General features: G+C 45.9%; 1 protein-coding gene across 1 annotated transcript in view; it reads right to left on the bottom strand.

Moving 5' to 3' along the window:
- The window catches only part of PC (pyruvate carboxylase), a 99737-nt gene extending 83022 nt beyond the window's left edge, over positions 1–16715 (bottom strand). Inside the window, exons 1-4 of the mRNA XM_088128611.1 lie at positions 16595–16715; positions 4461–4596; positions 4008–4192; positions 307–472 (exon numbers count right to left, since the gene is read on the bottom strand). Coding sequence (XP_087984737.1) covers positions 307–472; positions 4008–4192; positions 4461–4596 — 487 coding nt within the window. The 5' untranslated portion in view covers positions 16595–16715. The remainder of the gene's footprint in view (positions 1–306; positions 473–4007; positions 4193–4460; positions 4597–16594) is intronic.
- Positions 16716–24035: the final 7320 nt, after the last annotated feature.

The following is a 24035-nucleotide window of genomic DNA, read 5'->3' as shown; positions in this document are numbered from 1 at the left end:
AACGTGAGGATGGCAGGAAGACCCCGTTTTGTTTTCTGCAGCTCTTCAGTATAAAGGGAAAGAGGCTTGCCTCTCTTGACTGGGCAGGGTAGGCTGCACTCTTGATTATTTTGGAAATGGCTCCTAGACTTCTGAACGGGAGAACCAGGTTTCACAGGACTGAAGCCATAGAACGATCATTTCACTGTCCTAGCAGATTGAGTAAAATAAGCCACCTCCTTAAGCCAAAATGAGTTAACAAACCGCAGTTCTGTCACTGTGTAACATTTGGCCTTGGCGTCTCTCTCACTGTGAGGCAAGTCTTACCAGCAGAAATAGCAATAGCACGGGCCTCCACCTTGTCACCCATCTTGCGCACCACTTCAGGAGAGGGTCCGATGAAGCGCACGCCAGCTTCCAGGCAGGACCGGGCAAAGTCAGCTCGCTCGGAGAGGAAGCCATAGCCCGGGTGGATCGCGTCCACCTCATTCTCCTGGAAAAAGCAGGAACCGCTGGAAATCTTTGCTCACTCAAGCAAAGCAGCCCTGAGGTTTCTAAACTGGACAATCTGTTTATATAGAAAGGTTATGTGCTGTTTCTTTCCTGCAAACATGTCTAAAAGATGAAAAACACACACAAAAACACCATGTATAGGTACTGGTTTAAACATCTGTTGAACTAAAAACTTAATTTTATGCTGAAGGCTTTGTGGACAGACATGTATCTAAAACAGATTACTTTCAAAGTCTTCAATCCAATATCATCCACGTGAACTGTATCTGCTTGCGCAACAGATGTTTATCTGTCCCTCTGCAGACACCCTCAATCTGTCTTGGGAGGTGCCCCAATGCTGCAGACAAGATTTGGAGGGTGGGCAGAGGGAGTGAGAATTTCAGAAGGAAATCTGTCTGTCCCAAATGTAGCCCAAACGCTTCCACTTGCCATCAGCTGAGGGAAAAAAAATCTACACAGGCTTCCAGAGGCGAAGGGGTCTGAACCCAAGAGGGAAGGGGCCCCACCCAACTCTCTGCATCTTGGCTGCGCCCACATTTCTTAACCTTCCCGCCTGTGCAGTGGCTGTGAAAACAAACCGGCCTCTCTGCACCCCTGTGATACCGAGCTGGAAGCCAATCCAAAGCGAGCCATTCCTGGGAGGGGCAAAGGGCTGGGAAATCAGGGCCCGCTTGCTTAGAAACGTCTATCCCGGTGGTCGCTCCAGGGTTTTACAGTAACTCAGAAAGAGCGAAAATAATCTGGAGAGCAGCTTATCTTTTTAGGAAAGAGCCTTTGCATCCAGAACATACATGCAAAGAATTCCCACTGTGTCCCACAAGAATCCGACCCAAGCAGTGCGGCATCAGGGGCATGGAAGCTGCAGCCGTGTGTGCTCACGTTCGGACATACTGGGTCAGCTGCTGACTCAGCCCAGTTGTAGCTCAGACCTTAATCCCAGACAGGCACGCTGCCTGCCAGTCTGCCATCTTGTTTCACTTGACTAAAATTCCTTCACGTTAGCAGAAACCTGCAGCAACAAGAAGGCTGCTTCTCATACTGTATAAATCTTTTATGTCCACATAAATTCCTTTTTACAAGAAATCTTTTGTAAAGAACTGGCTATAACCCTCTGGCAGCACTACTGGTGGACACAGAAGAATTCGGCCTCTCACGTTAGCTGCTCCGAAGAACAGGGAGATGTAAAACGAGAAGAGAAGATGCGTTGTCATATTCACAGCTCCTCTTCCAAGAAGCAGCTTCCAAGGGTCGGGAAGGAGGCTGCACCAACCAGGTGATCTCCAAGACCCCTTCCAACCCTCATATTTGATTGTAGGTCAACAACAGTTCAGAGTGTTAGTGGTGTCGGTGTTTTTGTCCTCTGCTGACTGAGGAGTTGATTATTTTTTATCTGGCTTCTATTATTTTTCTTTCTATTGTTTTATAAGTATGCTTTTGCTTGCATGTCTTGCTAGCCCCCCCTCCCCCCCTTCTCTGATAAACTTGGGAGGCCATTTGCAGAAACCAATAAAGGCAACAGTCTCGGCCACGGCTGGAGGGAGGTGAACATCATGTGCCACTTCTAATGTTGTGGCTTCATATGTTTCAATATTGCACGTCTCAAAATTTTGCAATGAATCCAAAAAGAGTTAAATGTGTGCATTAGGACAAGAGCACGATTATCCCCAAATGTTTTCTGAAATTCTGTTAGTGCCAGTGTAACGGCTCCAAATTCCAAGTAAGGTTGACTGATAAATTTTACCATGCTTCTAAGCTGTCCCAATCAAAGCCAACTTTGAGTAGTGCACATCCCAGCCTTTGTAAATCAGGCTAAAGGAGACGGTAAAATAGCAGCAACCTCAAATAAAAAAATAACGAGGAATAGAAGTACAGTGGTACCTCGGGTCACGAACTTAATTCGTTCTGCGATGCTGGTCGCAACCCAAATTGGTCGCAACCCAAATCAAATTTCCCCATAAGGTTCAATGTAATTACGGCTAATCCGTTCTGAACCATATGTTTGTTTTTTTTAAACCGCAAAAATGTGAAACAAAATACAGTACGAAGAGAGAGAACGCTAACCTTGCTCGACGCGACTTCTGGCATGGAGGACAGGAAGGCGGGTGGGGAGGCGGTTATTGCTTGGAGGGAGAGTCCCCCTCCCTACAGGAAGCCGCGACCACGTGTCACGGGAGGGAAGATGGCCGCGGATCCTGTTCGTCACCCGATCCGGCGTTCGCGAACCGAGGCAAAATTTTGCAAACGGAGCTGTTCGTGACCCGAATTGGTCGTGAACAGAAGCGTTCATGAACCGAGGTACCACTGTATATAGCACTGGGAATCAATACACACGAGCGAAGGACATTCTCTCTTGCTAGAGAGAACCAGTTACATGATTCCAGTCCTCAAGGCCTGATGGTTTCACGGATGCCTAAAGATCTGAAGGGCAGGGGGGGGGCATTCAGATATCTGGAGGATTGGGTTTCAACAGAAGGCCCACCTCCGTGAGTTCAGAAAAAGGCACCTCCTAAGGGAAGAGACGTGGAATGAGCCCCTCCCCACCACTAGATCTCATCCTGGGTTAGTTTTAATCCAATTACAGACGCTACATCCTAGGACACCGAGGTTACTTGCTCAAACCCTGCGTGGCTGGAGGAAAGAAGCGCTGGGCTGCCCTTTGCTGGATGTACTGGGCAAGCACCAGAGGGCCGTCGGTTAGGGACGGTCTGCTTTGGCTTCCTGCACCAGGCCAGAGGCTGGAACTGCATGGACGGCGGACCTGATCAGCTCACAACTGTAGTTATCAACCAGCACAAATGTTCTATTTGTCTTCTGGCTGGCCAGCAATGCCTGACTATTTAGGGTGGGCAGAAACCTTGGGAATCTGATGGTTCCTCAGATGAGTAGGCTTTTGTAGGTGATAAGCAGCATCCGAAATTGCGCCCAGAAGCTTCTGGGAACTAGTGCCGTTCAGGCAGCAGAAGGGTTACATGGCATAACGAGACTTGCCCATTACTGATCGCACTGCCAAATTCTGGACCAACTGCAGCTTCTAGGTAGCCCTCAAGGGCAGCCCCGTGTAGAACGCAACAGTCTGCATGCGAGGTGACCGAGGTGTGAGAGCTTCCCAGTCCAGTATCGGGCACAGCTGGCACACAAAATGGATCTATGCAAAGGCCTTCCCGGCCACAGCGGCCCCAAATAGGGAAGCGCCACCCCATTCAGGACCAAACCTGGAAAGTCTGAGAAAGGTGATCTGAGAACCCCGAGTGGCTACTCAGTCTTGCTAGGACTGATCCAGGCTCCGGGCACTGGGACAAGACTCTGACAGCATCGCTCGGCCAGTCTGGGATCAAGATATACAACTGAGCATCGCCAGCACACTGATGACACCAGTGTATGATTTCAGCAAACTGCCCCAAGAGCAGCCCCACTCTTTGTTTGATGGTTTGGGCTTGGCATATGATGGGAATACTGCCCTTGTCTTCAGTCATCCAGGGCACAGGCGGAGTGCGCTGGGCCTTCTCGCTTCTCACCTTAGCGACTTTGATGATGTCTGGAATGTGCAGATACGCCTGAACGGGGGGCAGGCCACGACCAATGAGGTAAGCCTCATCTGCCTTCTGTCGATGCATCTGCCCGATGTCCTGCTCGGAGTACACTGCCACTGTCCGGATCCCCAGCTCCGTGCATGCTCGAAAGACACGGATTGCAATCTCCCCTGGAATTCACAAGTGTTAAGAGCACAGGAAAGGGTGAGGGGGCAACTTCAGGGTAAGTGGTTATCGCTTTTTAAAAAGCATTTTGGATCAAGTTCAAAGAAACCCAAACCAGCCAGTCAGATTGTTTGAGAGTTTTTGTTTACTGTAGGTTCCAAAGTTCTAGGCCGATGAGATGGCTCTGACAAAGCCAGTTCAGCCAGGCACTGGGGGGCAGAAGCAGACCCCAGCAATTCCACTTTTAGAACACTGCCCTCTCCACCGACTCACCTCGGTTGGCTACCATCACCTTCTGGATCGGCTTGTATTCCACCCGTTGGGTGCTCAGGAATGCAGCTGGGCGGTGGAAGAGGTGCCAGAGGGCCAGGAAGGGCACCCTGCCCTTCGCACAAGACAGCTGCAACATCTGTAGGCAGAGGGAGGGAAATCAGCCAATGCTGCTGAGCCCTAGGTTAAAGCCCATTTCACAGATGCAACTACCAGAGGGGGCCCCAGATTCAAAGCACGGATCACGCTGCACACCCAAGCACTCCATGAGCATCAGGAGCTTTTAGAAACTCTGCTCACCCTCTCGGGTAAGTAAATCATGAAATGCTCATCCAGCAAAGCGTAAGTTGTAAAACAGAGTTAACAACCTTTTAAGGAAGTCCCACAAACTCTCCCCCAAGTTGTCCCCGGTCACAGGTTCAAGAGCAGCCTCTCCAGATCCGTGGAGAAAACGTGAGGCAGAAAACAGGGTGCCGGGACTAATCTTGTCCTACGCAGCCCCTTTTCAGGGCTGCGTTTGCTGCCTCCAGTACTGTAATGAAAAACTTGGGCTTCAAGAAAATGGGGCATTCGTTTCTGTTTTAAAGGAGCTTGGGGAGATTTGTGAGAGAAAATCCTCCTACACTGTGCTGCATCCTTATTTCAATGGTGTTCAGGCCCAAAGGTCCAGACGGGTCCATGGAGAGCAAGGGTGCCCAACCTTTGGTGCCAAAGGACACCCTGAAAGCTGGGAGAAGCCTGAAGGCTGCCATGGGTGGGGCCAGGCTGGTTTTTGAAATTATACATTATAGTTTTCAAGTTTCCTCACTCAAAATGGCAGAAAATCATACCACCCCAGCCTAGAGATATGAGAGTTAGGAATACCAAGGGGTTGGGCACCTTGAGCCAGAATAAATGGGTAAAAAGGAGCTAAAATAATATTGCTCTTGAGCCTCTGATTAAAAGTTGCAATGCTACAAGAATCTAGGTGTGTATTTAAGTCAGCCTTATGAACTCTGATGTGTATTTTCTCCATGCAAGCTCAGTAATTTTGTACCATAGGAAACAAATCAATAACATCTTGGGGTCTGTTCAGTTTTTCAACTTTTCTTGTTGAAGATTCTCTTGAGAGGTTATAAGTAATTTCACAGCACTGTATTTTTATTTCCTTTGTCACTGAATGTTTTACCTGTGATTACTGAAAGCTGAAAAAGGATTTTTGCATCTTCTCTTTTCCATTTACCATGTGTGAGGTTGATCCATGGGGGTGGGGGGCACAATTTTCCTAGTCATACGCTTCACACTATAGTCCTAGGAAGCAGTGCTACAACACGTATGTCATTCTTAGCATTTGCTTCCTTTGTTCTTGTCAAGAAGGTACACGGGCTGTGGGGGCCTTATCTTCCCCACACGCGGGGGTTAACTGAGGGAGAGGGTGCAAATTAAAAGCATCAATGGAAGAAGAGGACAGCAGAGTCAGGTGTCTATTCAAAAGGCTTCTGGGGGAAGAGATTTTAGATTAAGGTCAAGAGAGAATGTCTTGTTGGTCCAGCACATTCAAGAATTTGTGGTTGGGAATCCAGAGAAAAAGAACAGCAGCTGAAAGGGGCACAAACATATTCAGAACAGCAGCAAATAGTTCCAAAATGTCCATCTGGCTTCCTCCTTTACTTTTCCCTGCAAGCAAACTAGCTAAGTAAAGTGCAAGAAAGGAAAACTGCCAAGAAACCAGGACTTTCCCAGACAAGGTGAGATGGGGGGAGGATGGGGAGTGAAGAAAGCTCCTTGTTAGAAATGAACCAGGAAACTTAAAGAGGGAAGCAACCAGGCACGCGGCTGAAAGCAACAGGGACAGTAAATAAGACACATGGAAGAAACTTTAAGAGGGATTAAAATATAAGAGCCGTTTAGGAAATGGAATACAAAATCTCTGTAAAGGACCATTCACAATACCGGCTAATGTAAGCAGCACAATTTATTTTGTAAGTAGTCTTTTGTAATAAAAAGGGTTTCTCAACCCAAGGTTATCCTGTGCATTGACTGGGTATGCAATCACACAAACCACATCCCAGGGGTCAGAGAAAAAGCAGCAGACTTCCAAAGACCAGGAGGCAAAAGTCATCACTGGGGGGCAGCAAGGGGGGGGCAGGAAACGTGGTGGTAGCAAGACTCAGGATTACTCTCCAGATCCCTCTGACTTTCCCTCCCGGACAGATACGTGAGGCTGCGGTGGGAAGAGAGGCTCGGAGGGAAATCCAGCAGCTTTGAGGAAAGGGCCAGATAAAGTAGAACAGTTTGGAGCAGATAAAGAGCCGGAGATCATTCTTAAGGCCAGATTCCACACGGCCAACTGACACTGCCAAGAATCGACCACCCGGCCTGGCAGGAGCCCCCCCTTCACCCTGCCCTGCTGGAGAGCAACTCTCGAGTCTCTGCTCCATGTGACTGGGACCTCCGAAACCAGAGAGAGGCTGATTTGCGCTGCCTCGCAAGGCGCTGCCTCTTTCCCAGTTAGCAAGATTGGAGGAAACTATGCAAGAGAGAAAGTATGCAAATTAGCACCATTTGGATAATTTATTTCATGACACAGAATCCGGCTTTTCTTGGCACAGAGCTTGAATTACAATCCTCAATGCGAGGCTTAGAATATCTTAAGTGCAAAATAAATAAAATGCTTTCCAGAACTTGAGGGTGAGGCCAGGAGCATAGAATTACGATCAGCTAAAAATGGGGGGGGGGGAGCCTGGCACTCTGTTGCTGTGATCCTCCAACACCCTTAACTTGACTGTTGAATTATCTGAGCTCTTTCTATACACTGAACCATAAACTAACCAATATGGGCTTGGTTCACACAAAATGCTACAATGATAATAGCAGTAACAACCACAGTAACAACAATTAGGAGTAGCCTTTGGGAAGCAGTGTGAGTTGCTAGAAGAGGAGACACGCAAAGCACGCTTTCGTACAGGGGCCTAAGGAAGGTACATGAAGGCTTTGCTAACAACCTGAAAGCAAGAAGAGGCACAAAGAGGAACGTGAGCAGAAATTAGCCGAAGATGCAAAGGACTGCAAGTAGGCCTTTCTGGTATGTTCAAAAGAAAAATCAAATTCTAGCTGCCAGGGAAGAGAAAGGATGGCTCCGCAACTCCTTTTTCCGTTCAGCCTCTCCAACAAAATGTGCTCTCCCCAAAAAGCGTGCAGAGAAGGATGAAGGGACAGGAGCGAAGCCTGAGGCTGGCAGAAGCACGATCAGGGGTACCTCCCTGAGGCTCTGGCTGAAACCCGTACGTATTGTCTGAGAAACCTCGACAAACTGGTGAAATACTAGATGACTGGAGGACAAGAAATGTTGTTAATCTTCTGACTAACAACTTAGAAGACAAATAAAGTGATCTTGATAGGCTGAAAATAATAGAATAAATTTTCATCCAGGCCACAGAAATCAAGGGCAGACATACAGAAGCAGGATACTGGCTAATAATACATGACTGCAAATTAAATGAGTTTGGGTTGTGGCTGCAAAAAGTCCCCAAAATGTGCAATTTTAGGCAGCATCCGCAGAAGTGTAGTTTCTAAATCATGGGAAGCAATTGTTTCACGTTAGTTGAACTGGTCGAAAGACACCTTCAGGGCTACTTCCAGCTCAGGGCCCCAGACGTTAAGAAAGATTCTAAGACGCTGGAACAGGCTGAGAAGGCTGCTGGAAAGTAAGCCCTATCAAGGGAGACCAAAGGAGCTGGCTGTTGGAAGAAGCGAACAAAGAGCGTATGATCGATTCTTCCGGGGCCTGAAAGGTACTGCAGGTCCAGACTGCCCGCTCTCTCTTGTTCCAGAGCACAGGGCACAGAGTAATTTATTTAGGTTACAGGAAGGCAGATTCTCATTAAATATCGGGGGGGGGGGAACCTCCCTACAGGAAGAACCAATGACCTGGAGAAATAGTGGATTTCAGTTCATTGGATGTGTTCAAGTAGGAACTAGACAGCCATCTGTCTGGATGCCTTAATGTGGTTTCCTGCACTGACCACCAAGGTGGATTCGACGGTTTATGTAGTCCCTTCTGACTCTAGGATTTAGGACTGGGCCACCATCTTTACCTTACATGCTCCCGTCCAGCCACCACAGAAGTCATTGATGCAGCTCGTTCCCTTCTCGAGCCACTTTGCTTAAGCCAAGAGACTTCTAATGGTCTTCACCTTGATCACCACTCACTTTGAGTGCCCAGAGGCAGGAAAAAGGGTCCGAGATGCCCAAAGAAAGGGGGGAAGTCTGCCTCCAGGCAGAACTTGGTTAACGATTGCCTCACGCACTCTTTCAGGACATGGCCACCCACCTAGTCTGTGGAAGAAACAGTCTAAGGCCATGTTGTATAGTCTGGTCATAAGCTTTGGTTGCTTTAGGCAATCAAGCTGCCAATCAAGCCTTGACAACTCAAATCTGCTTCACCAGCCTGGTCACCAAGAGAGGTCCTGTTGCAGGTCCCCCTCCTTGTGAGGCTCACAGGACACCAGACCAGCAAGAGGCCTACCCAGCGCCAGACAGAGTTTATGGAATGCTCTAACGGAGGCCCCAACAGCCCCAGATTTACAGACATTTCAAAAACGGATACAGAAATGGATGTGTCAGATTAGGCAAATCCAGCACTTCCAGGAGCTGTAGGGAAACCTTTCCGTCAAAGCTGGATGGTCAAAGAAAGCAACGTGACTCCCTTCCTGGCTGTCCTCCCACAGGTCCTGCATCTAATCAGCCCTTCTGAGTCCAAGGAACCCAACACGCTGTCCAAGAAACAGCAGCAGCCAGTTCCTTTGACCGATGTGCACACAGCGAAGCATTTACATGGACCTTTTGCAGTCTGTCATCCTTCTAGGAGCTACAAATACTGTTCCCAATGTAGGGCCGACCTGACATTAGATAAAGGAGACCCTCATTGAGGGCATAAGGGCAACCCACCAGCCCTTCAATGCTCAAGTGCTGCAGCCAAGCCTATTGCCTTCTTCCAGGTCCAAAGTAGCCAATATCTATAGGAAGAAAGTCAGGAAGATGAAATGCAAAAGGAACCTAAGCTTGCTAGGGAAACTAAAAGCCACCAAGGGGGGTTGGGGCAGTAATAAAAGACAAGGGAGAGCTTTTCAACTCTTGCTCTGCTGTGTTCAAACAGGCCTAAGTAGAACAACAAGGGAAGTAACGAGACGGCCAGGGAGCACCTGGCTACCCCGAAGAGTCCAGAAGGAGCTGGCTGGGATCACCTCAGAGCTCTGGGCCAGAGGGCTGGAGAAGGCGATCCTCAAAGGGAGGGAGGGGGGACAGTACTCAGGTAACAGCAGATCAGTCAGCAGGCAGCACTCCGGAAAGATCATTAAGCAGTTGGTTTATGAGCATTCAGAAAAGAAAGTGCTGCTTAGCAGGAGCCAGCATGGGATTATTGGGAACAGAAGCACGGAGTGGGAAGGGACCTCAGAGGCCACCCAGTCCAACACCCTACTCAGTGCAGAATCCGCAACAGCAACCATGACAAATGACCACCCAGCCTCTACTTGAAGCCTCTAGCAAAGGAGAGCTCACATTTCCATGACCTGGACTCCACGCCCCAAGACAGAATTTGTTTATTTATACAGTTAATGTACCCCAAGACAGAATTTGCCTTTTCTGAAGCCACACCACACTGCTGGCTATTGTCTGACTTGTGGCCAGATCTCTTTCACAGGTATCCTCCCAAGCCAGGCTTCCCCCATCCTATACTTCTGCCTTACGTTTTTCCTACCCAGATGCAGAATTTGCATTTGTCCCTGTTAAATTCCATCCTGTTTATTTCAGCCCCCTGCTCAAGCCTGTCCAGATTTTTTGAATCTCCTCTCTTTCATCTAATCTAATAGCTTAGATTAGAATCATCTGCAGGCGTGGTAAGTGTCCCCTCAATAAAAACTGTGAAGAGCACAGGGGCTCCACTGAACAGTGCTCTCTAATCTCATGTGGAGCCATTTTTGAGTACCTTCAGAGTGTGGTCATTCAGTCAACTGTGAGTCCATCTAACAACTGCATCATCTGGCCCATTTTTAATCATTTCATTAACCGGAATATCATGAGACAAACCCATGGTGGCTCCTAGTAATTGTGCATGTCCACCCAAGTATTTCTTGATCATCTCTTACAAAAATGTGCCCAGTATAGATATCAAGCTGACTGGTCTGTAATTTCCTAGGTCCTCTTTCTCCTCCTCTCTTCCACTCTCCTGAGACCTCCCTAGTCCTCCAACAGTTCTCCAAAGATTACTGTGATCACCTCCACTAGTTCCTGTAGACTTCAACTTGTTTACATTAGTTACATTCTCGAAACAATGCCAACCTGATCTCCTCTTTTGACAGAGTCACTAGTTTAACTTACCACAAAAATGAAGTAGAAATAGTATACCCTGACTTCAACAAAGCATTACATGAATCCTCCTACAAGATCCTAGTACAGAACATAGCAAAATGTAAGCCAAACTAGCTGAGCGATCATATCCAACAAGAGGACAACAATGGCTTCCCATCAAGCTAGAGGGAAGTGCCTAGTGGTGTACTGCAAAGCTCCATTCTAGACCCTGTGCTGGGCAACTTTTTATAAAGGACTTCAATGAGGTATTTGAAAAGATCCGGGTGTCTTGGTGGATCACAATATGAACAAGCCAACAGCATGATTCAGCTGCAAAAGAAGCCAATGCAATCCTAGGCTGCATCAACAGAAGGTAGTGTCATGTTCAAGAGAAGGCACTGTTTCCCTCTCTTCTGTGTTACGCCAACTATACATGGTGTGGTGTATCCAGCTTGGGGCACTGCATTTTAGGAAGGACATTGACAAACTGAAACATTTCCAGAAGAGAGTAACCAAGAGGGAAGGAAGGAAAATGTATGAATGGTTGGAGGCACTGAACATATTTAATCTGGAGAACTGTGGGGAGATATGATGGCTGTCTTCAAGTATCTGTAAGGCTGTCATCAGAAGACAGCACAGAATTGTTCAAATTTGTTCCAGAAGACAGGACAAGAAACAAGGAGTTCAAATTACAAGGAAGCAGATTTTGGTAGGACACTGGGAAAATTTTTGCCATGGTAAGAGCTGTTGAGCAGTGTAACAAGCCACCTCCTTCAGGAGAGATGTTTAAATAGAGGCTGAATGGCCATCTGCTGGGGATGCTACAGGGGGTTAGATGATGACCTCCAAAGCTTCTTCTAGCCTTTATTTTCTAGGATTCTACGAAACGCCTGCTACTTGGCTTGTGGCAAGACGGCACCAGTATACTCCTAAATCACAGCTGCTGCTTGGAGGAAAGATTCATTGCAGAGCTACGAGGACAGCCTGTGTGGAAGAGCTTGGAAGCGGCTTAGCCTGAAAACCCAGCACAGGGGTTCAGTGCAGTCAGAAGTAGCCAAGCAATCATTTGCAAGGTAGCTCTTCTGCTCCCCTGCTCACAGGCTGGCGAGCAGGTGGGAGACCCAGAGCAGGCCACTGTCCCGTGGGCGAAGAACAAGACTGGGACCAAGAGAAAAGTAGGTTTACATTAGAGATGAGGAATGTGTCCGCAGTTTGCCTGAGCCTCCTTTTTTTCCATCATTTTCAAGAAGCACCTAAGTTCAGGGGAGGGGAGGCTAGCGAACCCTGGTTGGCTAGGACAGGAGGTTGTTGTCACAATATCCCTTCTTTTATTGTTTGACTGATAAAAGGCTACAACGGCATATGTAACCCCCATAGAAAACAATCCCGATGGGAAAAATACTATTACCCAAACCAGAAAGAAAATAGGTATCAAAATATCATTGGAAGCTGATAGCAAGAAAACAGTAGATCTATTACTTTTGCCCTGAAAATGGATAAGCACTTGGTGGAGGATTCACCAAAGAACAAACATCCATTGCTGCTCAAAATAGCAGTTATCACATATCTCCCCACCCTCAAAAAATCTAACAGGTAGTCCTCATTTAATGACCATTCGTTTAACGAAGGTTCAAGTTACAACGGAAAAATGCTTTACAAACTTATGACCATTGCAAACCATTGCACCACCTCCCAGTCACGTGATAGCAATTTGCGACCTTTTTTTACGACGGTTGTTAAGCAAATTAAGTCGTCATTAAGCGAATTCTGGCAAAAAAATCCATTGGGGAAGCTGGATTTGCTTAACAACCACGATTCGTTTAACAACTGCAGTGATTCACTTAATGACCATCATACAAATGGTCGTAAAATTGGGTCTGGTCACATGGTGATTCACTTAACAGCCACCCCACTTAACTACCAATTTTCTGGTCCCTATTGTGGTCGTTAACCAAAGAAGACTACCTGTTTCATTTCATATTTGGTGAAACTGTAAGGAAGGATCTGTCCCACCCAAACCAGCTTAGGGTGACCTGACAGGGAAGGAGGCGCTGGCAACAGTAGGCATCTGGGTGCTCTGCAGACAAAGAGGAGCCACTTTGTCTAGTGGTTAAGGCACCAGGCTAGAAAGCAGGAGGCTGTGAGTTCTAGTCCCACCGTAGGCATGAAAGCCGGCTGGGTGACCTTGGGCCAGTCACACTCTCTCAGCCCAGCTCACCTCATAGGATTGTCACTGTGGGAAAATAGGAGGAGGAAGGAATATTAGATATGTTCGGCGCCTTGAGTTATTTATAAAAATAATAAAGGCGGGATAAAAAAATCTAAATCTACAAAACATCCAAGGGGACATGAACACATGACCTGTCAGCTCCTGAAGTGTGCTATCTGCAGTAGCATGGATCAGGGATAGGATACAACAACTTTCAAAATATTGTCAGTTCCACTGATAATGGTCCTGTTCTGCTGCTACATAATTCTCAAATAGCTACAGTGACATCACCATCTTTGAAAATGCTCCAGAACCTGCATGATCAGTGACATTTTCATTTATCCTTCCAGACCACAAAAGAGAGGAGAAGAGAGGCGTCGCAAATTGTGTCCACAGGAGAGATTTGGTTTCTAGGACCATGGTTAATTTGGAGGCATGAGATAGACAGCACCTCACAAGGACTGGTGAAAAGATCTTTGGCCAAAGCATGGTGAGTTTGATTAGGAGGGCTTGGAGGCTAAAATCAGTTAGATAAATGCTTCTGCAATGCAAAAATTGGGGTGTTGCTGAAATGTGGCCTCTTAAACCACTAAGTCAAAAGGGGTTTTTTGAGGGCATCTTTAGATACATTCAAAATAAAAGAATTCAAAAGAGAAAGAAAAGGGTTAGTATATCAGCTACTCAATGAACTTAACAAAATGTTAATAGGTAACTAAAACAGGCAGAACTATTCAGCTCCTATCTTGATTCAGTCTTCTCCATCAAAAAGCATGTGTCCACCAAGACAATGAGAAGTGCATAATGAAAGGACAGGATTGAAGCTTGAGACCGATAACACCATAGCAAGGGACCACCTCTGAGTTTAGATTTCAAAGCCAGATAAACTGCATGTAGATATTGAAGAAATTGGCTTAGGGTCTAGGCTAACCTGTGTCTCTAGATCAAAGGTAATCTATGCATTATCTCTGAGAAATTCTGGAGAATGGATGAAAGGCCAGGTTGCTTAAAGAAAGCAAATGCGGCCGCTACCTTCAAAAAAAAAGGGGGGGTATTCCTGCACCAAGCAGGAGGTTGTAGCTGAGGGACAGAGCAGCCTCTCCTAACTCAAAGATGCTGTTCTTGCTCTCCATCGTGCCTGATCGTTAATCCTCTCCCGAAAGCCCCACTTCTATAGAGCTGTTAAATTACTCCTCCAGTGTTGAATCATCGTACACAAGCATACTGTCTCTATCACAAATATTTATTTTAAAAACGTGTATGCCACTCAACTCCTGACAACTCTGGGCAGCTCACAAGTAAAAACACTTTAAAAATGAGAAGGAGAAGGAGAAGGAGAAGGAGAAGGAGAAGGAGAAGGAGAAGGAGAAGGAGAAGGAGAAGGAGAAGGAGAAGGAGAAGGAGAAGGAGAAGGAGGAGAAGGAGAAGGAGAAGGAGAAGGAGAAGGAGAAGGAGAAGGAGAAGGAGAAGGAGAAGGAGAAGGAGAAGGAGAAGGAGAAGGAGAAGGAGAAGAAGAAGAAGAAGAAGAAGAAGAAGAAGAAGAAGAAACAAAAAATAAAATAAAATAAAATATAGCAATGATGTGGGAACCCAGACAGGAATAGAAAAAAGAATCAGAAACTCACAATCAAAGGGGGTTTCACTTGCCCTTGCTAAAGGCCTGGGAGAAGAGCCAGGTCTTCAAGCCCCTTCGAAACACCGGCAGGGCAGGGGCCTCTGGATCTCAGGAGTAACGTCTTTTGAGAGGGCAGGCCCTGTGGCAGAAAAGGCGCACTTCCGGGATCCCCGTGGATGGCATTGTTTAATCGAAGGAACCCGGAGTGTGCCAACCTGCCAGACTGAACCAGACGAGCAAATATTATGGGAAACAGGGGGTCCCTCAAGTAACCAGGCCCTATGCCCTGAAGGGCTTCACAGGTAATGAATGACCAGCACCCTGAACTGCACCCAGAAGCAAACTGGCAACCAGTGTAACCCATGCCTGTGCCACTGCATTCTGGACCAGTTGAAATTTCTGGGTGGTCTTCCAGGGCAGCCCCCCCACACGTAGAGCGTGTTACTACAGTAAAGCCATAAGGAGACCAGGACGTGACTGACTGTCCGAAAGGCCTCTCGATCAAGTAGCAGCATTAAAAAGCAGTGTCTCAAAGGTTAACCCCCAAAATAGAGTAAAAATGCACACTGATCTTCATGCCAGATTTCACAAATTATCTCTAACGCAACAACCCAATTCACAAGACTGTCCCTTTCCAGCCAACCCACTGTTGAACCTGCCTTGTTTGCTTTGTCTCCAAAGCCTTGCGGCTCTGCCAAAGTGGCCAGCGTGTCCCTGTTGTGGCAGAAATGGCCATCTTGGCTACAAGAGGAGGAAAACTCCTCTCTGAACTCTGGGAACAGAGGGAATGATGACCACGGCCCCCCTCCAAAGATCAGATGCTGGAACAAGGAACAGGACAAGGGGGTGCACGCGTCTGGAGGATGTTAGCTGGCTATGGTGGGACGCCAAGATGCAACAGGCTGGACCTGGACTGGAATCGCCCAGGATCACTACAAACCATTCCAAGGACTCTGACAAAAGTATTCGTTTGGACAGAAACAGGGCTGCAACCCTGCGCTAATCTTTAGGTGCAAGTGAATTCCACCACACTTGTTTCTGCCTGTAAGATACAGGCAGCACAGCCCTCATGTCAGAAATCCTAGTGGCTCCAAGTGCTTGGCCTAAGCAGAGTTGGAAACGGTTTTGTGGGCCTTTTCCCACTCCTCTCAAATAAAAATTACATTTGCAGCTTCCTCTGGCACAGCTTCAAATTCCACCAAACAAAGGTAAAGAGGAAGTCATTTTTGCTTTTCTCTATGGCACACTCAAATTCACAGCAGCCTAGTGAAAAACCGATGACAGAAGGCGCATTTGGGAAAGGATAAGATGATGCATTCCTTCGTGCCAGCCACCATCAGCTTACGGAAAGCATTTCAACCAACACTGAAATACTCGTCCCCTTTGGGGCACCTCTAAGACAGCTCAGTAGGGGAGGAATTGCTTACCGCCAACTGTAGAGAGAGTAGTGGGCCACCCAACAACTCTGTGCTTGCTGAAGGGGATTAAGCATTCCTTCATGCAATGTGATATTGACCTCCATGATAAGGTGTATCTGCCCCCGACTCCATGGAGATTTGAAACTTCTCTGTTCAGTGGCTGTCTACCTTCGACTACCAAAGACAGTGGAGCAAGCCCTCCTATGTGCTCCCCAGATAACTGGAAGGAAGCTGCATTAGACCCAGAATCTCAATGGCCTGGCCAAAATGGCCTGCCCCTGCTGGACCTGGCACCTCTTGTGTACAGAACAGACCTCTGCCAGGACACGGAGTGCCCTGTGGCAGTTCTCAGGAGCTGAATGACCAGGACCTAAATCAGACTAGCAACAAGGATGATCTGTTCACATCCGTTAGTAAGCAGAACCTCCACATTCTAAACCAGTTGATCTCTGAATGGGCAACCAGGACAGGGGAGAACAGCTGCCCACTGCCTGGAGCTTTCTTACAGGCCACAGTAAACAGGGACCATACTCCTTTTCCAAAATAAAGCAGTGTAAGTTCAACATACCCTGAGATGCCTTGCAGGACAAGTAGTGGCTCCAGGAAAATCTGGTCTTTGGCTTCAGGCTTTCAGTTCTTTCAGAGCAGGGCTGTCCCTCCACCCACCAGAAGGGCTGGAGAGGCACCTGAACTTTGGAAGCAGTTGCCCAATAGATAAATAAAGGCCGATTCCTGCAGGAGGTGGTCCAACATCAGCCAGTCAGGAGGGAAAGCAGGAGAAGGAATGGGAAACCAGGCAGTCACAGGAGATGGGTACGCAACTCCTACTCCAACCTATGTCTTCCCACCAAGAATGGTCTGCCACACTCCAAGCCTTGGGAGATTCAAGATAACTTGTGTCCTAAGTCACCTATGAAAAGTCCGTGGCTACTTATGCTCCCAGGCTCTTGGCCTAAAGGAACAGTGTGTCAGAGTCTGCATGCTCAATTCCCAATTCCAGTAAATCTCCTGGAGCCGGTTTGTTTCCAGTAAAGGTTTCTTTATTGAGAAGCAGCATACAGCATTCCATAGATTGCTGAGACTGACCCTCCCCGGCCAGGGCTCTCCTTTTAACCCCCTTCTACTCTATTTTCCTGCTTGCTTCTTTCGCACCTCTTCTTTGGTCTCACAGTTGTTCGGCCTTGCTGGCGCCTCGAGGCGAGATAACACCTCATCTGGCCTTAGTTGTTTATTCTCCATCTCCCCTCTTTCCCTTTATGGCAGGAACAAGCAAGCATCTAGACAAATAATGAGTCCTGCCTAAACTAACATTTGCATTACTAGCTAATTAGCACATACTTGTCAACATTATAAATTTTCTAATAACCTTCTAATAGCCTTTTGATAGTTGCTTGCGTAGATCCTGACACAGTGCCCTTCTCACTTGGGAGCCAGGGTGATGGGGTGATAAAGGTTCTAGTCTCTCCTCAGCTATGGAAGCTCCCCCAGTGACTTTTGGCCAGTCATTCCTCCTCAGCCGAATCTATCTCATGGGTTGTCATGGGGGAAAACAGGAGTAGGGAGTGCTTTGTATGCTACCTTGAGCTCCTGAAGGAAAGGCAGGATAATAAATATTACTCCCAGGAGTAAACTAGCCCATGTTCCATAGATAAAGACTTAGATCAATGAGCTATGTGCAATCCCAAAGTTCTTCAAGACCCTGGAACCCAAAATCACAGGAAGCCATGCCTTTCCTGATTAGCTTCAGCAGGAGACTCCAGAAAGCTGAAGAATAAGCTTAACACCCTGAGTCATTAAAAAATCAGAGAGAGCAGGCCCCAAATTCTAGCCTGCTCCTCCTGGTGACACAGTGCCTCATTGGAGCGGGAAGTCCCTCTAGCTTCAATGAAAGAATGCTCTGCTTTCCCACCGAGAACACCTCATCCAGGCGGAAGCCCAGGAGACCATGGACCAGGACATTCTAGCTCTGGCTCCTTGCAGGAGGAAGAGGAGGAGGAGGAGATGGCGCAGTGCTCAGTGATGACGAGTGAGAGCTCAAGGGCTTCAGCAATCCAGCTGCTCCTTAGAAGGGCGTCTGAGCACCAGGGAGCACATTCAATAGCAGAAGGGTTGAGTTTGGTGCAAGAGAATGGGGAGAGGGTGCAAATCTTGGACTATCTGAGAGGAGAAAAAATGAAGTGGATTCTTCCTGCAGCTCCTGATAACACAGAAATGATAGCAGACTTTGGACGTTATATTTTTTATAATATTTTATTAAAAATTAAAATTAAAAAGATAAAAACTAATACTAAAAAAAAAGAATAAAAACTGAAACGTGGAAAAAAGAAAAAAAAAAGAAAGAAAAATAGAAAAGAAAAATAAGAATATAGTAAAGGAAAAGAAAAGAAAAGAACCATAAAGAAATGACTTTCCTCTTCATCACAAGTATAAACAATTTTAGTAACTTATCACCTTCTCCTAAAATACAACAAATGATCTCTTCTTCCCATATCCCATCTCTTATCTATAAACAAATCCTTAAAGCCTTGTTGTTCAGTCCTGATCAGCAAAAGTCCATTAAGATGCTACCAGATACCAACATGTCTATTCTAACCTTGATCAAATAAACCAAATTTATATTCCTTCATTTTACTTTTAACAATCTTTAGTCCCTTCAAATAATGTCCTAGAACTTGATTTCTTTTCATTTTTTCTTTGTCCTTTCTCACAAAATTCTTCAAAGCTTTAACAATTCTCTTTTGTAAATCCAATATAGGAAAGTTATCCAGGTCATTCTTTTGGTTTGTTATTTGTATGTCTCTTTTAATTATTAAGATATCAGCTGGTTTCATTTGTATGTCCAATGTAGCATCTTTTTCCATACCATTCTTGTAGCCTGTCATTTTCAAATCCACTTTCAGATCAGTCACAGAATTATCCAGTAAAACTTGTTCCTCTTCCATAACATCTTTTAAACATAGTCTGTCTATAAAGGCAGACACTCTTAAAATTAACTTCTGGGTCCATTGTTCAAAAATATCCTTCAATATGTCCATCGTTAAAATATTTTGCTCCATTCTGTAGTAGTAAGTCAAATTTAAATGTTCTTTTTTAATTGTAATCTTTAGTTCCTTCTGGTTCCCTCTAGTGTCCAATCTTCAAAGTCTCAGCCTCTCTTTTTTTTTAAGAGAATTCAAAACAAAAGCATTTTCCCATGGGGAGGATTCTTATGATTAATTCCAAAACCTTATTTCAAATCCATCTGGACCCTTAATCCACTTGTAACTTTCCAAAATCAAAGTTCTAATCACCCTTTTGCTGTTTATTGCAAAAAGACTTTTTTTAAAGTCCCTGAATTTGCATTTAAAACTTCTTTTGCTAAGGACTGAAGGAAACTCACCCAATGCTGTAAAAACTTGTCGATCCAAAGGTTCCTAATAGCTGAAAAGCAGTCAACAAGCAATTTCCTAAAGTGATTAGAAAAGGAAGCATACGAACCCAGTGCCCTTTTGAAGGCGCAGACTGCGGTTTCTTTCCCTCCTGGACAGATACGTGAGGCTGCGGTGGGAAGAGAGGCTCGGAGGGAAATCCAGCAGCTTTGAGGAAAGGGCCAGATAAAGTAGAACAGTTTGGAGCAGATAAAGAGCCGGAGATCATTCTTAAGGCCAGATTCCACACGGCCAACTGACACTGCCAAGAATCGACCACCCGGCCTGGCAGGAGCCCCCCCTTCACCCTGCCCTGCTGGAGAGCAACTCTCGAGTCTCTGCTCCATGTGACTGGGACCTCCGAAACCAGAGAGAGGCTGATTTGCGCTGCCTCGCAAGGCGCTGCCTCTTTCCCAGTTAGCAAGATTGGAGGAAACTATGCAAGAGAGAAAGTATGCAAATTAGCACCATTTGGATAATTTATTTCATGACACAGAATCCGGCTTTTCTTGGCACAGAGCTTGAATTACAATCCTCAATGCGAGGCTTAGAATATCTTAAGTGCAAAATAAATAAAATGCTTTCCAGAACTTGAGGGTGAGGCCAGGAGCATAGAATTACGATCAGCTAAAAATGGGGGGGGGGAGCCTGGCACTCTGTTGCTGTGATCCTCCAACACCCTTAACTTGACTGTTGAATTATCTGAGCTCTTTCTATACACTGAACCATAAACTCACCCCAAGTAGAATGATAAACATTTCTGACGATAATTTAAAAAGAGGACAGATGAAATGTATAGGTGCGTATAGGCCACTGATGTGGAGACGAGACAGGCAGCCCCAGAACTGCAGAGTGACTGTTGATGCTTAAAAGAAGCCCTGATAAGTTCAAGGCCAACCGTTCTCTCGAGGGCTTGAAGACCGCAGGCACCTCTGGGCGAAAAGGAGCATGCTTTCTTGAGGAAGACAGGGCCACTCCCAGGCACCCACAGCATTTTCTCACTCTACTGTACATCCTTATTATGCAAGATTTATATAGGACTCCTTTCTTACCCAAAACGACCTCAGTTTTAATCATGTTATTTAACAAGTCTGCTCTCTTTACAATGAATACGACACTCCCCAATGAAACTTCTCAACTCCCTTTGAGCAGCTGAGATTAAGATCAGGTCACCAGTGGAAAGAACCACATTCACAAATCTATCCAGACCTCAGGCACACGAAAACTTGAATCATGCAGGGCCAAAACCATGTCATTCACATAAAAGCTAAATAAAAAGGAGACAAAATGCAGCCCTGACATTCACTACATGGAAACATCTATACAAATAATTGTCATTTCACTACCAGAAGGTTAGAGACTGCAAGGAAAGGTCCACTGTCCACTCAGCCATCCTAGCTCTTCTTTAATCACCTACAGACCCAGCTCTTTCCTTTGCTCCCCAAGTGACCTGAAATCAGGTCTTAAGCTCAGGCAGATTCATGTTAGCGTCATTTCCAGTAAGCAGGGTTTCTCGGACTGGATAAAAATTCAGTCAGATCATCCTCATAAAATGTGGCCTTCCCGCTGGTTCTGTCCAGAAGGATGCCTACGGGCCTTCTACCAAAGTCCTTCCCTGACACCATTTTTAGTTTACGTGTCATTATCTCTCTTCCACTATAGGAGGGCCCTCTAATTACTAATCACTGGATTTCCAATGTCAGATTAGACGAGAATTTACAATCTCTAACCTGCCTGAATAAACGTCCTAGCTCCCCCCACACCCCTCGCCATTCGAAGCTCCGGTGTCCTTCCTATGGATTTTTTTTCTTGCTTAACATTTGGAGACCCCTTGATTCCAGAGACAGGCAACGTGGAAAAGAGACATTACTCTGCTGGGCTTCCTTTCCTAAGCGATGCCCTGGCTGCCCTTCCCCACATGCTTCTTCCATCCTCCACCATCTTTTGTCCAAACAGGGAACTTCTGCTCCTGGTCTCTCTGGTAGGGCACCAGCCAACCATGGACCTCCTCCTCCAACTGAGAGTTACTCACGCTTTGCGCATACGGTGTTCCCTCCGGTTATCAAGCTTCTCTATAATGTCCTATTGTGCTTTTATGGGCAACAAAAGAACCTGAAAAAGTCTTTTCTTCAGGCAGTTCTCTCAATTCCAGGCTTAGCTGAAACCACAGAAAAAATCATGATATGGATTGTAAAATAAAACAGGAATTAAAGGAATATTGGAAAGGCTAACTAGGATTCTTCCTCATCACTTAGGATGTCACTTCCTCGTGAGATAGCCAGTGACCAAATTTTAAATAAATAAATAAAGTAAGTAAGTAAGTAGATTCTCTTTGTCATGGATGAGGAGATAAGCTCTCACACACCGATGAGAGGGAACCACCTTTTCAAAAACACTGGATGCCACCAGGTCACTTGCAAGCAATGCAATTCTGCTTCCGTAATAAAATCTAGCAGAACTGAATCTATGATAGAAAGAACACACAATTTATGTTCCAATTGATGAAGTGGGCCTCTGAGTTTGGGATGTTAATTAACCCTGGTTAACTGCAGGTCCCTGCTAACTTCTAGAGAGGCTCACAATTTCTACTTCTGCTTGTGATTAAGGTCTTGCAGTTTGGATACGTTTTTCACACTTTCCCCTAAACTCTGTTTTTAGAATCATATTCTAAGAGAGAACTTTCTCTTTGCTTTCTCTTTTTCTGTTTTCAAGGCAGGATTCTTATTCCCCGTTTTAGAATCCGTCTCTAGTAGATGAAAAGATTTAGATTCTTTTCTTTATACATTTAGTAATTTTATTCCCTTTTACTTTGTCACCAGGCTTAGCTTTCCTTTCAGCTCTTTGGGACTTAATGTTAACCACCTGGGTATTTCTTTTTAGAGGCTCATCCTTCTGGTAATCAATTCCAGTCCTTGCTATGCTTTCTGGCAAAGTAGTTACCAGTCCATTGCACTCTGATAGGAAAAACATAATATACTCCAAACTCCTATTTACAGGCTTCTTTTCAAACCACTCCTGCAATTTAAACCTGAAAAGTTAAGGAGTCTTTGAGAACAAAAGTAACCCCATTAACTCCTTCAACTCTTCCTTCCGCTGGATGATTCTCCCTTCTCTGCTCCGTGCCACATCCAAACTGGGTGCCAAACTCTCAGGGATTCGTTCTGTAACAGCCTGCAGACCAGTCCGGACCTCGGCCGTGACTGTCTTTTCAGAGTCTCGGAAGAAGCATCTGATAAAATGTCCCGTTGCTTGTAGGCTTACTACGCAGAAGCGGTTAGAGGCATAGGAAAAGAATCAGTGAGACACAACCGCCACGGAAAGGCAGAGCTACCCAACTTCTCTTTTTGTTCAGTCCCTCCAACTAAAAAGTACGTGTTCCACCATGAAATTATGGAGAGCAGATTGAAGCTCAATAGAAACATGACCAGGGAATACCCCTTTGTTGGTCTGGCCAAAGCTTTTAATATTATCTCTGAGACAATCTGGAGAACTGGAGAAGTGCCAGACAGCTGGAGGAGAGCAAATGAGGATCTGGCAAATGACAGTCCGATATCAAGAACGGGAATTATTCTAGAGCACCTTGGTTCAAGAGATTGATCTGAAATCACCTTGAAAATAACAGAATTATTAATTTGTCAAAAGCAACCCTAGCCAAAGTAAATTTTATCTGGTTTTTGGCTTTTTGTTCAAGCAACTATCTTACTGGATTGTAGGAATGTTGTACCTTAACTTCCACAAAGAACCTCATGACATTTGGAACAGCAAATCATGACCGCATGACCTAGCGGACATACAGCTGGCTCAAATGTTGCATTCAGAGAGTGCTCATTGATACTTTCTCATTAAGCCTCATTTAACCAGAGGGAGATACCAAGTGAAGATTCATTCCTGGGCCCTGTACAGTTTAACCTTTTTATTATTTGTAGAGGAAATGCTTGTCAAATCTGCAAATGAAACAAAATAGTTCAAAATTCCTTTGACAGCCCAATGCAAGGAGCTGAAAATGGCAGACTGAAATTTAACAAGACCAACAGACAATTCCTTTCCTAGGTGAAATCAGTAACAGTCACAGATACAGCATGATGGATATTCGACTTGGTAAAGAGTACCTGGAATAGCTGCTTTGTTGGCTAGCAGAGACTGAGTCAGAAGAGGACGAGGCTGCAGAAAAAACCAACTTCTTTGTTGCTTGAGCAGAAATACAGCAGAGGCCAAGACCTCTTCTCTGTCATTCTGGAAAGCAGGTCAGGGCACCGGGGAGCTCAGCGATAGGAAGGCAGATTCCAGCTTCTCGCTTTCACCGAGCCCAGGGTACAAATGCAGCCCTGGCCCGGTCAGACATGCTGTGTGAACATAGCCTCTTTACTCCTTAAGCACACGCAACCGGCATCAAGCTTTATGGAAGCTTCCTTCGGAGTAAGCCATTTCCAAAAATCACCTAAAGGGAGAGGTCTGCAGGTAGAGCCCAACTGTGCACCTTGCCCAGGAGGGCCCGAATTCGAATGAGCTACTACTTCTCTCTCTCTTCATTCCTCCCTTTTTCTGTCCTTGTACTCCCCCAGACGTGACCTTTGCCCCTCAAGCTCCCGCTAGTTTTTCCTT

Source organism: Python bivittatus, unplaced genomic scaffold, assembly GCF_059951505.1.
Source record: "Python bivittatus isolate LINGU-HERP-01145 unplaced genomic scaffold, Pbiv_v1 ctg000720_np1212, whole genome shotgun sequence".
Classification (NCBI taxonomy): domain Eukaryota; kingdom Metazoa; phylum Chordata; class Lepidosauria; order Squamata; family Pythonidae; genus Python; species Python bivittatus.
The sequence above is the reverse complement of the archived record's forward strand: the minus strand, read 5'-3'. Positions and strand labels throughout refer to the sequence as shown.